This window comes from Rhincodon typus, chromosome 22, assembly GCF_021869965.1.
Source record: "Rhincodon typus isolate 14 chromosome 22, sRhiTyp1.1, whole genome shotgun sequence".
Classification (NCBI taxonomy): domain Eukaryota; kingdom Metazoa; phylum Chordata; class Chondrichthyes; order Orectolobiformes; family Rhincodontidae; genus Rhincodon; species Rhincodon typus.
Genome location: NC_063353.1, coordinates 14,384,936 through 14,398,472, shown reverse-complemented (window position 1 = coordinate 14,398,472; position 13,537 = coordinate 14,384,936). Strand labels below are relative to the sequence as shown.

At 38.2% G+C, this 13,537-nt stretch overlaps 1 protein-coding gene across 5 annotated transcripts in view; it reads left to right on the top strand.

Annotated features, from left to right (window-relative positions):
- Nucleotides 1-13,537, top strand: part of LOC109933577 (kinesin-like protein KIF21A) — a 133,896-nt gene that overhangs the window by 104,290 nt on the left and 16,069 nt on the right. For all 5 annotated transcript variants that reach the window (XM_048610118.1, XM_048610119.1, XM_048610116.1 and 2 more), the window contains 3 exons: nt 3,038-3,092; nt 3,477-3,709; nt 6,939-7,052. In XM_048610118.1, coding sequence (XP_048466075.1) covers nt 3,038-3,092; nt 3,477-3,709; nt 6,939-7,052 — 402 coding nt within the window. The remainder of the gene's footprint in view (nt 1-3,037; nt 3,093-3,476; nt 3,710-6,938; nt 7,053-13,537) is intronic.

The window sequence follows — 13,537 nt, the reverse complement described above, 5'->3', positions numbered from 1 at the left end:
CCATCAGAATACATGAACATCAACTAGCAGCAAAATGGCACGAGGAACTCTCCTTAATAATATTGGTACATTCAGACAATGAAGGCAGGTAACCATAGTAGCCCAATCAAACATAGACACGCACTGGAATTCCTAGAGGCATGGTTCTCCACCTGTAATGCAATCAATGAACATAGAATTGGACCCCATATACAAATACAGATTAAAACTGGAAATGACACTACTCACCATAACAGACCAGACAGTATAAATTCCAAATCGAGTCGAATAACACCGCTTCATCAGAGGCTCCACTGATGATATCACCTAATATGATGACGAAACGTCTGGGTGAGCAAGTCAACAACCTCACCCAGAACCCGAACTACAGATCTTTGCCAAAACTTTAAAACGAGCACTCTGTCCTCTGTGTATTCTGACTTATTATTTGTTATCCGGCCTACAACAGTGATGTCAGCAAACTTGTAGATGTCATTCGTACGAAATTTGGCTACAGTCGTGAGTGTACAAGGAGTACAGGAGGAGGCTGAGTACGAATCCTTGCAGCATGCCTGTGTTGAGGAGGTGCTGTTGTCTATCTTCACTGATTGCAGTTTGTGGGTCAGAAAGCTGAGGATCCAGTTGCAGAGGGCGGAACTGAGACCTCGCTCTGAGTTTTGAGATTAGATTGGTTGGGATTATAGTGTTGAAGGTGGAGCTCCAGTCCCTAAATAGGAGTCTGATGTAGGTATCCTTATTATCTAGATGTTCCAGGGGATGAGAGTAGTGCTAGGGAAATAGCATCCACTGTGGACCTGTTTTGTCAGTAGGCAAGGCATTTTGGTTTATGTATAAATGCATAGTGAGAATTTGGAATAGGAATAAGTGTAGGCCATTTGGTTCATTGAACCTGGATTTCTCTTCTCTCGGTCCAAACTGGCCTGTCAGGTATCCTGAGACTGTGACCCCGACTTCTGGAAACACCCTCGCCCTTCCATTTTACTAAATACCAGGAAATACAGGCCTAATTGACTCAGTCTCACCTCATATAACAAATCTGTTGCCCCATAGATGTCTGGTGAAACTTTGCTATGCTCCCTCTATACCAAGTAAATCTCTTCTTGCGTAAGGAGACCAGAACTGCACACATTACCTAATTACATCACTTGGTTTCACAAGGCCTTGTACAGCTGCAGTAACACTTAAACCCTGTAGGAATAAAGGTCGACATACCTTGGGCATTCCTAATTCTTTTCTTAATTCTTGCTGCACCTCCATGCATGCTTTCAATGACTGTGTACTGGAAACCGAGGTCCCATTGTACATTAACATTTTCCAATCTACTTCATTTCAATAATATTTTCTGTCAGAACTGGACAACTTCACATTTATAGATGTTTACATTGCATCTGCCATGGGCTTGCCCACCCGTTCAACTTATCTAAATTGCCTTGAAGCTTCCTTGCATCCTCCTCATCAGTCACAGCCAACTAGTTTTGTGTCTTTAGCAAACTTAGAAATATTACAATTGATTACCTCATCTGCATTGTTGATATATATTGTGAATGGTGGGGACCAAATACTCCACTCATCAACTTCCACTATGAAAACTAACCAGTTATTCCTACTGCTTCCTGTGTGCTAACCGATTCTTAGTTTGTACCAACATATTACCACAATCCTGAGAGGAGTAGCAACAAAGATGGTAGATGCAGTGGTTAAATTTTCCAAAAGTCCTTGGATTCTGGAGAAGTATTTGAGAATTGGGAAATGGCAAATTTGATGACTCTATTCAAAAAGGGAGGCAAAAAACGGGTAAGGTAAATGAATTAACCTAACCACTATTGTTGGGAAAGGTTAGAATAAATTAAGGAGGTAATTGCATCACATCTGGAAAATTATAATCTAATAATATAAGATTTATAAATTTACAATTGAAATTAATGAATTGGAGGAAGGAAGCACATGTACTGTAGCCAAATTTACAGACACTACAGAAGTAGAAAGGCGAATTGCGAGAAGGATACACACAATTTGAGAGATATTGATAGGTTAAGTGGGTGGGCAAAAAGTTGACAAATGGTATACAATGTTGAAAATGTAAAATTGTTAATTTGGGAGGGAGAACAAAAAAAAAGTATTGTTTAAATAGAGAAAAACTGCAGAAATCTGCAACACAAAGGGACTTGGGGGATACTTGTGCACAAAATACAAGGTTAGTACTCGGGTGCAGCAGATAATCAGGAAGACAAATGGAAGGTTGGAGTATGAGTAGGGAAGTCTGTGACCACATTTGGAGTACTGAGAGCAGTTTGGTCACCTTTATTTAAGAAAAGATATTATTTCATTGGAGGCAATTCAGAGAAGGTTCACTAAGATGCTTTCCAATATGGAGGTATTGTCTTATGAGCAAAGGCTGAATAGGTTGGGACTCTATTAGAGGATGATTCCCCTCCATGGGAGAGTCTCGGTCTAGAGGGCATAGTCTCTGAATAAAGGGGTGCCAATTTAAGACTGGATTCAGGAAGAACTTCTTTCCCTTCGGGCTTTGAGTCTTTGCAACTCCTGGCCGCAGAGTCCCAGTGAATATTTTAAGGCTGAGATGGATTATTGATCAGTAGGGGAATTGAGGCTTATAGGAAAACTTGGGAAAGTGGACATGAGGAATGTCAGATCAGCCATGATCATATTAGATGGAGGATCATGTTTGAAGAGGCAAACTGCCTACTCCTGTTCCGTGTTGATTTTGTATAATCCCGTTGGTACTTTAAATCATGTAGTGTCAGGAGACTTATAATAGACTCCAGCATTTTTCCTACTACTGATGTTAAGATAGCTGGTCTATAATTCCTGTTTTTCTCCCTCCTCATTTCAATGATGTGGTTACATTTGAAGGACAAGAAAAGGGCAAGAGGGAGAGGAAGCGGAATACTTAGTTAACCTAAATATAAGGTGCACCTTCATCCTGCATCACAATAAATAAGTTATGAATCATATTCCCCAGAGTATACAAGAAGGTTTAGTTTCTTAGTGATTTTTTACTTTTTTATTTCTGCAGTTCACTGACATCTGACCTTATGAGATTAACAGGTGACACCAAACCAAAGGATAAGGTAATTGAATTTCTAATTTTCTCACTTGGAGTTTTGCTGATACCTAATACTTCAGGTTTGAAAGCAGTGAGAATTCCTGAATGTTGTTTAATGCCTTGTTTATGTACAACTGTAAAATTATTGTAATTATTGCTTTCAAGTTGAAAGTTGCATCATGCTCCTGCTCCTAGTTTCTATAAATTGCTCCTTGATGTTGAAGCAGGAATGTAAGTGGATGGCTGAATTAAATCCACACTGCACAGTCAATTGACACTAGCCTTTGCTTTTTTGTTTTTTTACTGTAACTACTTAAAATTTCAGTTTAAATAATCAATGGTATTCTGCTGAAAATTAACCATTAAGAATGTATTACAATTGTAAATGTTTCTGCACATTATTGTACAGGCACGAAGAAGGACAGCTACACAAATGGAATTGCTTTATGCAGACAGTAGTGATTCTGCCTCAGATATTGTTGCAGGAGATGTTGCTATGCCTGTGCCATTAATGCCTGTTGCAGAGGTGCAAGAAGCCGAAAAAGAAACTGGAACAACTTTGCCAGCTAATGCTGCTGCAGCTAGAGAAAAAGAGATAATCCCATCACCATCTGGCTTGCCTCTTAGACTTGGCAGTAGCATGTAAGTTCTGCATGCAATGCACTAATTACCTCTGCTTGTTGCATGATGTTGCATTGGTTTGATGCATTTTTCGTCTTTTAATCCTTAATTCTGACATTAAATCAACGTATTGAGCATGAACTAAATGTTCAGCATGCATCCTAGACTTAAAAGTATTAATTTTCAACAAAAGTATACAAAAAATAGTTTAACAGATTGTAAAAGCCAGTACTCAGAAATTATTATAAAGTTTGTTCTAATTCATTAAGCCCTTTAGCGTAAGAACCTTAATTCTTTCAATTTAGTAGCTGAACCTGAAACAGTGTTGTAGATGTGTAAATTCATTGTAGACACTTTTCGGTTCAACCTGTTCAGAGATGTTATTACACTCCTGGAGCAGGTGGACTTGAACCTGGCCATCCTGGCAGAGGTAGGGGCAAAATCATTATATGGTTATAAATTAGATTTGTATTGGGGCTTGCAGAATAAATGGAATGGATAGCAAAATGAATAAGAGACATTGTCCGAACAATTACCATCCCTTTCATATAAAGCTAATGAAGGTTAGGAAGTTTGATGCTCGGATCCAAAATATTTGCCATTTTGGGTACCCATCATTTAATGCTCTAAATAAATGCCATAAGTGGTTTTACTTTAGAGTTCACAAAATTAATCAATACAGTTTTTCCTGATGTATTATTATCTGATTACTCCAATTCTTTGTCTTACTTTTTCTTGTCCTTTGCATATGTCTGTTTTTCAAAAAACAGAAAATGTACTTCAATACTTCTGTCACTTGATCCTGCATGAGTTTTTTTCATTCTTAATTTTATTAATAATCCTTCACTCACCTGCAAGCCTGTTCTTGCATGCATTTTGGTCTTGGCTTCTCTTCTGTATCTTCTGTATTCTGTTTAATTATCTTGTCTATTATTAGCTGTCAGTTTGTCACATGCTACCATTAATCTCATTCTGTTTGATTTCCCTAATCGTCCAAGGAACTGCAGTCTGTCTTATGCCACTTTCACTAACATGGTACATCTATGCTGAGTATGTACTCTTACCTCTTCTCATCTGAGCAGTTCCTACTGTTGGTTTACTCTTCCCTGTCAACTCTCTCTCTTTCAAGTTATTTGTCTCCTTTTTACCATACTTAAGTTATTTTCCCTTTGTAACTTATTTCCTGTTTATTCATCCAACTGATTTGTTTTGATGAGATCCAATTAATTGACTTACTTGCTATTATCTCAATTTAATTTTGAGGTATGTATTCTTACCCTTATCCTGCCTCACTTAGTTTTGCACTTAGTTTAACGGGGTCTTGTTTGGAATTGTCTTCAAGGGAACCTTTATTTCAAATCTTTTTAAGAAGAAAGTCCTAATTCCTTGAAAGTTGACTAACTTTGTTCATGAAATTCACCCAGTATCATGACAGAATGAATCCTGTTCAAGACCAGTCAGTGTTCCCTAACTTATACATTGACAACTGTAGCTCTTTGAACCCTTCTTTTAAAGGGGATCTGTGCTTTCATCAATCTAGTTCCATGAGAGAGCTTTAAAAGTTAATCCATTATTAACTAATCACATTAAACTGGGGTCTAAGCTTTATTTTTCTGTAATAGTCAGACTCAGCTTCTTGTTAAACAATACTTAATTTGTAATTTTGACCTTTCATAAATACATGAAAGTTGTCTGGTCTGGTATCTGTATATTAGTGCTTTTTCTAAATAACTTGAACAAATTGAAATTGTATATTGAAATGGTTTAAGGAAATTGGATTGTGAGAACAATTAAAAATTTCATCATTAATTGATGAAAATTCAAACATTTTAGTTTTGAAATTTAATATTAAAATTTTTTAAAATTCATTTGGGATGTGAGCTTCACTGGCTGGGCCAGCATTTATTACCGATCCCGAGTTGACCTTGAAGGTGGTAGTGAGCTGTTGTCTTCAACTGCTGTAGGTAGACCAATAGATGTAGTGCTGAGATTTTGACCCAATGATAATGAAGCATCGGCAATGTATTTCTGTGCCGGGATGGTGAGTGGCTTGGAGGGGGACATAGTTGTGGATCATGGGGTTGGAAGGTGCTTTCCAAGGAATCTTGGTGAACATCTACATTGCATCGTGTAGGCGCTATACACGCTGGTATTGGTGGAGGGGGTGGCGAATGAGGACGTGGTGCCAGTCAAATGGGTTGCTTTGTCATGAATGGTGTCAAGCTTCTTGAGAATTTTTAAGCAGTTAGGTACAACTCAGTGGCTTGCTAGGCCATTTCAGAGGGTGTTTAAAAGGCAACACATTGCTGTGGGTCAAAAGTCGCATGTTGACCAGACCAGGTTAGGTCAGCAGAATTCGTCCTTTAAAGGTTAGTGAGCCTTAATGCAGTTGACAGTGGTTTCACGATCATTAGACTTTTAATTTCAGATTCTGTTTGGCTGTGTTAAGATTTTTAATTGGTTGAATCTTGCCCATTACCAAAATCTTACATTGTGCATTTTGCAAAACTCAAATTTCTGCGAAATAATTTTAGTCAAAGAAAAAAGTCAAAATCAGCAAAAAACAACTTTGATACTAACGTACTGTACCCTATTCCAAGCAATATATCCTGTGTGCAATAGTGTAACTTCACCTGTTATTCTATTCGATCTTGCTCTTTTACTGGGATCAAATTGCATTTTGGCTTAGGTTATGTAGCATTAAGTGCATGTGCTACTTTCAAAAATAATAAACACAACCTGGCTTTATCGTGGGGAACCCATTGGCTTTGGATAGTCTGCTTGTAGATATCAGCTCAAGATGCGGTTTAAAGAGGCAGAGGCTGGTGGTGAAGGGCAGTGGGCAGCTTTGCAATATTATAGTGTTTGAAAAACTGATCTGTAGAGTAAATGTACAGAAATGATCGGTAATCCTGGAACGTGGTGTGCAGTTTTTGACTTGGAACCAAATTACAGGTAAAAAAAACATTTACTTTTTTTCTTAAAACATAGTATGCCATGTAGTGCAGTAATAGCTAATTGAAGACTGTCGATGAGTAACAAGCAGATATTAGTTAACTCTCTGCATTAACTTTAGCTAAAGATCAGATGGATTTTTTGAAGCAAGGCAACAGTGCAGTACATTAATAATCATCTGAATTAACTTAGAGTTTTGTTGATTTTGACTTTTCTTTTAAAGTTCTTTTTTTGATGGATTTTGTAATCATTTGTTCGGTGTTATATTTTGTGACAAAAGTACTCTTGGTTTTAGATCCAGACCATCATCAGAAAAGAAAATACCTGAACCTTCGCCATTATCCAGAAGGAAGTTATATGACCGAGGCAACTTGGCAGGAGAGAAAATGAAGGTTAAAGAACAAAAACTGTAAGAAATTTTTCATTCAGCACCAATGAGTTTAGTAGCCGATTTTTATATACAGAATAACACAAATGTATGTCTATTCTTTTGGCTTATTTCTTAGTTTATGATCCATTTGTGCAAATTGCAACTGAGAGAAAAGCTGTTCTATCTTAAATTAGGTAACTGATAACTTGTTGCATTAGTTCAATTCAGTTAATGCTTTATTTGTATAAGTTGTACAAGACTAATAAAGTATTGGGCTGAGAGATGTAGGTGCCAAACCATTCAGGTGAAGCTTTATTTTACACGCCCAACAAAGTGAAGACCATTGAGGCCATATGGAAGTATTTTTTTATTTGCTATAAATACAGTTGGCTTTTAATTTATTAAAAATATGGCATATGATTTGCCATTGTATTTTTGTTGTACGTACATTACCATTGCCAAATCTTGTACTGAATTGTACCTTCTACTCCATGTTTGTAACTTTGAGGTTTGGTTCAACATTACACCTGTCTGAGTTGGATTTGATACCTTTAGTTATATAATATCACTAAATAACTGAGAATTGCTTGGTGGGAGATTAAAACCATGAAATTCATAAGTTCTTGTAATAGAGCAAATTCAGCAAGAATATTTTAATAGTCAGTAGACATTGTGAGCAGTTATTTTGCACTTTGAAGAAGTAGGAGCAGTAGACTATTTGACTTATTCAGCCTATTCTGCCATTTAGAGAGTCATGGAGATATACAGCACAGAAGCAGACCCTTCGGTCCAACTTGTCCATGCCGACTAGATATCCTAAATACCTCTAGTCCCATTTGCCAGCATTTGGCCCATATCCCTCTAAACCCTTCCTATTCAGATACCCATCCAGACGCCTTTTAAATGTTGTAATCATACCAGACTCCTCCGCTTCCCCTGGCAGCTCATTCCATACACGCGTGAAAACGTTGCTGCTTCGATCCCTTTTAAATCTTTCCCTTGTCACCTCAAACCTATACCTTCTGGTTTTGGACTGCCCCACCCCAAGGAAAAGACCTTGTCTATTTACCCTATCCATGCCCCTCATGATTTTATAAACCTCTATAAGGTCACCCCTCCGCCTCTGACGCTCCAGGGAAAATAGCGCCAATATATTTGGCCTCTCCCTGTAGCTCAAATCCTCCAACCATGACAACATCCATATAGATCTTTTCTGAACCCTTTCAAGTTTCACAACATCCTTCCTATAGCAGGGAGATCAGACTTGCACGCATTATTCTAGTAGTGGCCTAATCAAAGTCCTGTACAGCCACAACATGACATCCCAATTCATATTCTCAGTGCACTTACCAATAAAGGCAAGCATTAATGAATGGCACCTTCACTACCCTGTCAACCTGCGACTCTACTTTCAAGGAACTATGAACCTGCATTCTAAGGTCTCTTTGTTCAGCAACATTCTGCAGGACCTTACCATTAAGTCTATAAGTTCTGCCCTGGGCAGAAATCTTGTCCACTCACTTAATCTGTCTGAATGTCTTTGTCGTCTCTTTCTGTCCTCTTCCTAACTTACATTTCCGCTTAGTTTTGTGCCTTCAGCAAATGTCAATACATGACTTTCTCTTCATTGAAGTTATTGATACAGATTATAAATAACTTGATGGGGTTAAGCACTTGTAGCACTCCACTATTCACTGCCTGTTAATTTGAAAATGCTCTGTCTATGACCACTGTCTGTTTCCTGATCATTAACCAATCCTCTATCCATGCTTATGTTATTACCAAGTCCATAAACGTTTATTTTGCTTATTTAAACATTTTATGTGGCACCTTATTGAATACCTTTCAGAAGTACTGGTACGCTGCAGCAACTGATTCCGTTTTTTCAACCCTACTAATTACATCCTCGAACTTTAACAAATTTGACAAACAGGATTCCTTATAGTAAAACCATGTTAACTTATTCTAAGTAATGCCATGTATTTCTAAATGCATTGTTGTGCATTTTCCTGGGGATTTATTGGATTTTAGTCCCTTAAAGTTCTCAACTGCTTGATCAAGACTGCCTATCCATCATAAGGTCAGAGGTGGGGATGTTCACTCATGATTGCACGATGTTCAGTAGCAGTCATACCACCACTGATACTGAAGCAGCCCATGTCCATATACGGCACGACCTGGATGACATCTAGACTTGGGCTAAAAAGGGGCAAAAAACATCATACCACACAAATGCCAGGCAATTACTGTCTGCAACAAGAGAGATATAACCTTGGTCCCCTGACATTCAATTGCATTGCAGTTACCCACTGTCAAAATCCTGGTTGGGGGGGGTGGGGTCATCATTGACAATACTATCGAAATGGACCAACCATGTTAACACTGTGGTTCTAAGTGCAATTCAGAGGCTAGGAATTCTGCAGTGAATAATTCGCCTTCGTCTCTCCAGCATTCACCAGGAAGCAAGCACAAGTCAAGAGTGCAATTAACATAAACTCCACTTGCTGGACGGGTACAGCTGTAATCATACTTGAGATACTCAAAATCATCCAGGCCATAGCATGCTTGATTGAAGGTTGTGGTTGGGGTGCCAATGTTCTGTTCCTTCATCAGCAACAAACCTAAAAAGGTAAATTTGAAGAAGAATGCCAACTCATGGGGTTGGTTTGGCCATTTAAATATGAACTAATTGGCTGTCTCTGCGAATTCTCCTCTTCTGTAGATAAACCTTTTCTCAGGCCAGCATCAAGGCACCGGTCATAGTCAGTTAGCTGTGATGGGTAGATCACGTCTACTCCATACTACATTCCAAAATGAACTCACTATTCTGAGCTTCACTGTGGCAAGCAGTTTTCAAACGAGCAAAAGCCCAAAACTGCTCCATTTGAAGAAACAGCATCTGCAAAGGTGCCAGCCATTTCGATTGCTTGCAACAGGCCCTGATGGAAGCCAAGCACGAGCAGCAGAAAGAGTGTACCAAAACCCAAACGTCTCGTGCACTAGCTTCAGCAAACACCACCAGCCCCACCTGTAGCAACGTTAGCAGGGTCAGGTGTTTGATTATCTAGTCACCTCAGGTTTCATACCACCAGATTGTAAAACCATTATATGTGGTTCCAAGTGACTGCCAAAGGCTATGGCAACAGTATGTACCGTCTGCATAATGCATTGCAGTAATTCACTAAGACTCCACTGGCAGCACGTTTCAAACCCTGTGACTTCTACCACCCAGAACGACACAGGCAACAGATCCATAGGAACACCACTTGCACATTCTCAAAGTCATACATCATCTAGACTTGGGATTATAGTGCCATTCCTTCATTATCACTGGGTCAAATTCCTGATACTTCCTTCAGAACAGCACTGTAGGTGTTCCTACATACCCAGGGATGGTGATCGTGTTATCTGAAACATAGTTGAATCACATCCCATAAACCATATTTGGCAGGTGTTTTAAGACAGTTGACCACACTTTTTTTTCCAAGGGTTATGTGAATTGGACGACAAATGCTGGCCTTGCCAGTGATGCCTACATTCCATGAACAAATAGAATAATCTTGTATTATTCAACGTTCTGGAAATCTAATTCTTTTCAATCAGATTTTTTTTGTAAGATCTACTTTTCCTCAATGATGTTGTCTATACTCCAAACTCCAATATTACAATTCATACTTCTCAACCTACTTTTCTGTCCCCTCCAACACACACAGTAACATCCAATGATTTGAAGCTTTAGAATGAAAAATAACCTGACAGCATACATGGATAAACTATTAATGTAATTGTGATCTCTGAGCTAGGAAAGCAATGTTTACTATGTATCCACACCATCTCAGTCTAATCAGACTCTCACAAGCTTACTGAACAGGTTTCATATGGAAGTAAATAATCAGTTAATGTTTACTACTTGTTCAATTATGAACATTTTAAACCTGTTCTTAAAAGGGTGAGGTTTTGAGTTTTTTTGTGTTCTTTTGGGGCAGTGGATTTAGGGGAGGAGTGGGAAATGGGCCAAGGAAATTAGCAGGTCTCTTACATGGAATTATCTAGATATTCTTACATTTGCTTCATCTTTATTGCAGTTAGATATAACTAGAATTGTATTAAATCATTGTTTTACCCAGGAAGTCAATTCTGTCAGAAGTGTTTTGCCCTGTTTGTAAACAGTAAACTCCTCAAACTGCACTGAATAATGTATGACAAGTGCTGGTTATTGTAGGGGCTAACATGATTGTTAGGAATTAACTTGATTATAAAGTAACACTTGTTTAATATGTCCAAATTAGATATGTGAAGGATTTATCTTTTTCGGCACATTTTTCAGTAATCTGCTCTGCATTTAGGCACTTGAAACAAAACTCAAAAACATAAAATATGCTTTCCCACCATGTAGACTACTTTGATTTTTTTTTATTAGACAAACCAATTTTTAACCGATTATAGTACAATGCAGAGCGATCCCAAATAATCAAATTCACTCAGTTTATGATAAGCCAATTATTGCCCAGTAATTTAGAGACTCTTGTTATATTTTCTGGTCACCATATCCCAAAAATTTTAAAATAATTTTCTAGTGGTGACAAATGTCCAACAATCGCATTATAATCTTTCACTGTATATGTAATTATGTATTATGATAGAATGCAATAGCTTTTTAAAATCTACTGGATGGGAAAAATGGACCCAAGTACTTAAATGTATAAAATAAAAATGTTGCTGTGTGAATGTAAGGGTTTTCATGTCCTTATGGAATTCTAAAATATTTTCCCTGTGGAGTTACTAATATTGAAAATAAATGTGGCAGCTGGTTTGCATGCAGTAAAGTCCTGCAAAAAGAAACGGATGAATGAATTACCAGGTAATCATCATGCACTGGTGTCTGAGGGAGTCTCAATATTATAGAATTCTCTGTTCTTCTTTAAATAGTGTCCTTTGGAATGTTTTATCATTTCCAGGCAGATGTATCTCTCTGTTTCCAATATCTGGAACACTGAACCTCTCAATGTAACGATATCTCAGTGCTATACTAGTGTATTCCTAAGTGTATCAAACGTAGAAGTTTCCTTCTGTCCTGTTTGAATTTTACAGAAATGGGTGGAGTTGAAAAGACTCGGCCACTTTGTTTGTCAAAAGGCAAATTAATGAAATCAAACCAAAGAAGATTATTTTGCAGAGAGATTCAGAGCAGATCTGGGCATTTGAAGCCATCAGTAGCAGCAGCAGAGACAGCCTATTCCACAAAAAGCTGTAACAGAATGGCTTGACATATCCCTCATTCCAGCAGTAATTTTAATCAAGGGGACTAACCCTAATTTAATGAGGACTGTAGTACATCACTGAGACCATCACTGTTTCTTTTCTTTATTTTTCTCAGTTTGGTTTGGAACTGAGATGAAGTTGAGGATCAAACTTTGAATAGCAGCTTGTTTCTTTTAAAAAAAAAACCTTAGGTTTACATATGGAAACAAGCCTGGAAAGATAATTGCAGCTTAATTATTGTTCTCAGAACACAGCAAACGTTGTGGCACCAGAGTGTATTAAGCTCAAGGACTGGCATCTGGTTGGATTTTGCAGTGGCCAATCACAGGGAAACTGGTGCTGTCTAGCCAAACACAATGTTGAACAAAGTTGCTGGAAAAACCCAGCAGGTCTGGCAGCATCTGTGAAGGAAAAAACAGAGTTAATGTTTCGGGTCCGGTCATCTGAGGAACGTTAACTCTGTTTTTCCCTTCACAAATGCTGCCAGACCTGCTGGGCTTTTCCAGCAACTTTGTTTTTGCTCCTGATTTACAGCATCCGCAGTTCTTTTGGCTTTTAGAGAATGCTGAAAATTGATTGAATTGGTTTTGACTGAGTTTTTTAGCAGACGTTTGTGTGCTTGAAAGCTGCTGGACTAGGAAGCTAAGTTTTGAGTTTTACTTTCTCTAGTTCTGTACTCAGTTAAAGAACCCTGTTCAATCTACTGAGAAAACCCCAGTTTATTAGAAATAAGTGAATATTCCTTGGAACCTACTGGAGGCTGTTTGCATTGACTGGTGACTTAAGAATTCAAATAAGACATAATCCTAAGTGTTTGTAATATAATAGTTCTTAAGATACAGGGGCAGAATCAGACCATTTGGCCCTTTGAAGTTTGCTCCGCCATTCGATCATGGCTGATGCTCCTCACCCCCATTTTCCTGCCTTCTCCCTATAATCCTTCAACCCATTACCAATTTAAAAATCTAACTCCTCCTTAAATTTAATCACTGTCCCAGCATCCACCGCACTTTGGGGTTGTGAATTCCACAGATTCACAACCCATTGGGAGAAGTAATTTCTCCTCAACTGTTCTAAATTTGCTACCCCTTATCCTAAAAATAGATCCCTGATCCTGGAATACCCCACAAGAGGAAGCATCTGCTCCATATCTATTTTATCAAAGGCTTTCAACATCTTGAATACCTCAATTTGATCGCATAAATCATACCAATATTCTATAAAAACCTGGTGTTCATCATTGAAACAGTTGTTGAACTGGC